We start from the raw sequence: 4,258 nt of genomic DNA, 5'->3' as shown, positions 1-4,258 counted from the left end.
ATGTTTATATTCTATCGATATGTAACCACTAAATGTATTGGTGTTTCTTCTATTGTGCCAGTCTCTATTGGTATGAAATTTGTTAACAAATCCAGTTTTAACCTGATAGAAGCATGCAGTTCTGAGTGGTGTGTATATTAGTTTCTATATTGGATATTGCTAGCTACTTTTTAATTTTTAATTATAATTCAACAAATGGACATAATTATAGGAAAAAAATTCTGACAAGAAAAAATACATAACATTAATTAAATTGCCATCTTGAATTTAAAAATACATTTTATAATCAATAATATGCATATAAATGCAACAATAAGATTCAACCAAACAAGAATAGCTTAAGTCATATCTTAAGTAATAAATTCTAACTAAAGAAGAATAACTTAATACATTCCTTAAGTAACAAACTTCAACCAAACAATAATAACTTAAGTCACCTTAATTTGAAGTAAGCAACTTAATCTTCCTTTACTTTTTAAGTCACATCCAATCGAGCCCAATGTGTTGACGCACATTCCTAACAACCGTAGAAATTGCAGATCATTTGGAACACTAATATATTGTTACGTTTATCCAATTTTTTTAAAAAAATACACAGAACGTTAATTAAAAACAAAACAAAGAGATTACGAATTACTCTGTGTTCATTGATCTGATTTTTTGTTGAGAGATTTTATTACGATCCTCGGCTCGAGCCCGAGCAGCATTCCATCATGCACTGCCGAGAATGAGTCGTAACGAAGGAATAGATTCACAACGAACAATCGACCAACCAAAACCACCATGTCCTTTCCCGGGCACTGCTTGTCGCCCACTGTCGGCTCAACTGTCTCGGGCCCGTTCGACCAGTACACATACTCCAACAACTTCTTTCCTTCATCACCAACAAATCGGTCGGCTATGAAATCTTCAGCATTTTTAAATACTTTCTCGTCCCTCATCGCCAGAGGTTGGTACCCGTATATCATCTCACCTTTCTTTACTTTGAAAGCTGTGTCATGGCTCTCTATTACGAGATCGGTTCTTGCATTTCCAAATTGATTCTCTACAGGTGGGTCTAGGCGCAATGCTTCCCAGACGACTGATTTGGTAAGCTCCATTTTCTCGAGAGCAGCAAAGGTAATTATGCCATTCGATGACTGAACCACCGACCGGATTTCTTGTGCCAGTTGGCCGTGCAGAGTTGCCCCAGCAAGCGTGAGCCATTTGAGGAGGATCGTCATGAAGATCTTGAAACCAGCATTTGCATTGAATGTGATCATAAAAATTAGGTTGTGAAGTGCCACATGACGTGACAGCCCGAACTTCTCGGTGGCATCATTTAGCAAAGACTCACCAGATTTGGAGAAGAAGTCCTCAAGAGCTTCATAGTCACGATGGGCGAGGAATGGTGGAAGTTGGAAGCAATGCAAGAGGAGGTCCTCAATAGGCCATGGGAGAAACTTACTGAGGTGGCTTGCTACCGGGTGGAGTTGCAAAAGCAGCCATGTTGCGGCCTTATTAGATGCCGAGGGACCGATTACATCACTCGGCACAGCACCAAGGAATGCGTTGCATGTGAAATCGAAGGCAGTTGATTGGTTAAGGGCGTTGAACTCCACGGGGCCAGAGGCTAACTTTGCTTCGACTGTATCAAAAAGAGAAGAGTATGCTTTATGGTAGCTGGGTATGAACTCTGTCTTGCGAGATGCCAACATGTGAAATGCAAAAGATTTGAGAGAGGTGTGCAGTTCCTCAGTGGTGTCGAGGTAGGCCATTGGGCGGATGCCTGAGTACAGAGTGAGGGACGGAATGTATAAACCGGTGAAAGTGTTTTTCTTTTCAACCTTTGACGGGTCGAAAAGTACACGAAAGCTCTTTGCATCGAGAACTGCAATGACACGGGGGTTGTGAGCTATGAACGCGCCAGGAGCCATGTTTGTTCGCACGACTGTCGAATTGTTCTTGGTCATGAGTGATTTGAAGTAGTCCATATGGCCTTGGAAATAAAAATAATGTAGACGGTCATAGATCGAAGAGATGATGGGGATGCCGTAGCTACCCGGAATCGGTTTGATCGGTAGGCTAGATATGGTTGAGTTGGCCATTTAATTAGCTTGCTAGCTAATATTTATGATTTTGGTTTTAATTACAAGGTTTTTGAGTTCTAGAGCTACACGAAGACTTTCATGCTAAAAGGGCACCAGTATTTATAGCAGAAATGAAGGGACTTGATATTTTTCCTGTTCTATTCTTAACAGTATTTCTTTAAACCAATCTAAAATAAATTAAAAACAAAACCATAAGGGCCATAATGCATGATTGCATCGTTTACCAATCAAATGCCTTATTACTAAAAAAGTTCCACTTGTTCCAATATACATGGTAAACGCCTATGTACGTTTCAAGTTCCATTATTTAATTTAATACATTGTTAACTACAATTGATGGCTAAGTCATGTCTTCTCTTTCTTAATAAATTACAAATGGGCCAAATATATAAATAATTTGTTTTTGCCCCATGAACAGATAGGGATGTCAATAGTGCGATACAGATAAGGTGAAACATTTTCATACCCATACTTACTAAGAATGACCTCACTCATATCTTATCCTTACCCATAAAGAATTGATCTTACCCTACCCTCCTCTTATCCGTTAAAATTATCAGATAACGAAACAGTAGCGAATGAATAACGAATAATACTAATATATAATTAGTTTTATTATGTTTTATCTATACCCGTCTTATCGAATATAGTAGGAGTCGGGTAAATGGTTAAAAGGGTATCATTGACACCCCTATGAACAGAGCATTCCTGTCTCTTGAACTAGCTTTCATAGGATCCGAAATCCGATGAATGTTCCTTGAAGGATCCCATTATTATTTGAACTGTTATATTTTAATTGAATGATACACAAGCAATATCATTATATATATTTGTACATTAATTGCAGCGTTTACTATAGAGACCTTGAACGCATAAATTAAAAAAAAAAAATTCCATACACAGCCCATCATTGGTTGGCGGGCGATAATTAATTCAAAATAAAGCACCGGCCTCCATTTGAATGACTAAAATAGGTGCAACTAGGTAATTTTATATGTAAGAGACAAAGAGATAGACATAATGTTCCGCGATGAAAATTTTAATGGAAATGATATTGTTTTAATGAATAATGTTACGCCCTCCCAAGCTCTTGTACTCTAACGCCCCACAAGTCGTACATCGATCGTTGCTGACACATATATAATAGATCTCAATTCTTCTCCATTTTGTTTCTGATCAATACAAAGTTCATCTGAATGCATCTGATTGTATATCTTTTATTGAATTTTTTTTTGTAAATAGTGTCAAATTTGATTGCAACATGCAGATTTCTCTTAATTTCGTCACTGTATCTTGCAGTTTGAAATGTTAGCTTTAAATGCTTGATACGTGAGTTTTAAATAATAGGTTGAAAGGCTTGCTTGTACATATTTATATGATGATTGAATATTGTACTTTCTTTTAAAGGTTTGACTTTGACACAAGTGTTTTTAAGAGTTGTAAACATAGGTTTAAAGGCTTAAGAAGCAAAATTTAAAGTACCTCTGGGTTTGTACTATCACAAAAAAAATTGATTATTTACATGTAAGGTGTAAAGCTTTGAAATGAGTACTTTAAGTACCTGTTCGGCAAGATGGATTAAGGTTCCTTAGTCTTTCTTAGAGCCTTAAGTCAACCGAACAACACTGCCTTAGCTGAGATTAGTGACCTCCTTAACTAAGGAGGCCTTCCCCTCTCCTTGAGAAAAACGGTTCCTTACAGACCTCCTTAGAGCATATTTTGACCTTTTATTTCCTATTTTACCCATGTTTCTTAAGGAGATCTCATTTTTTAATAATTTTTTATATCCCACTCTTTCTCTCTCACCTGCACAAAATCCCATCTTCCAAAATATACTTCCTTCTTTCTTTGGCATAAATCCATGATAATCGGATGGTTATCTCGAAAACTAATGTCACTGCAAGCTTTCCCTTGAAATGCTCTATCTTTTGAGATCCATTTTGATAAGTATAATCCATTATTTCTCTTCATGGTACCTGTTCTTGCAAGTTTTTGAATATTACTCAAATTTTCTTTATTTTTGCTGTGCTAGAACTGATTTTCCTCTTGTGTGTCGTTGTCTCTGTCATTAGTACCAGTTGGTACCAAAGTCTTTGTTTAGACATTCAAATTTTTTGGCTAATGAAATCTAATTTTCAGATATTCCCTTTGCAAATTTTCCTTTTTGA

At 36.8% G+C, this 4,258-nt stretch overlaps 1 protein-coding gene across 1 annotated transcript; it reads right to left on the bottom strand.

Moving 5' to 3' along the window:
• Positions 1-585: 585 nt before the first annotated feature.
• On the bottom strand, positions 586-2,136 carry LOC144557501 (allene oxide synthase 4-like). The gene has a single exon (XM_078306409.1). The coding sequence runs from the start codon at positions 2,085-2,087 to the stop codon at positions 645-647; it is 1,443 nt and encodes a 480-aa protein (XP_078162535.1). The 5' UTR covers positions 2,088-2,136; the 3' UTR covers positions 586-644.
• Positions 2,137-4,258: the final 2,122 nt, after the last annotated feature.

This window comes from Carex rostrata, chromosome 1 (genome assembly GCF_964058835.1).
Source record: "Carex rostrata chromosome 1, lpCarRost1.2, whole genome shotgun sequence".
NCBI classification, from domain to species: domain Eukaryota; kingdom Viridiplantae; phylum Streptophyta; class Magnoliopsida; order Poales; family Cyperaceae; genus Carex; species Carex rostrata.
This window is presented reverse-complemented; position numbering and strand designations above follow the sequence as displayed.

Coding starts and splice junctions, on each gene's coding strand:
- LOC144557501 (XM_078306409.1), bottom strand. CDS start 2,087: ATGGCCAACTCAACCATATCTAGCCTACCGATCAAACCGATTCCGGGT.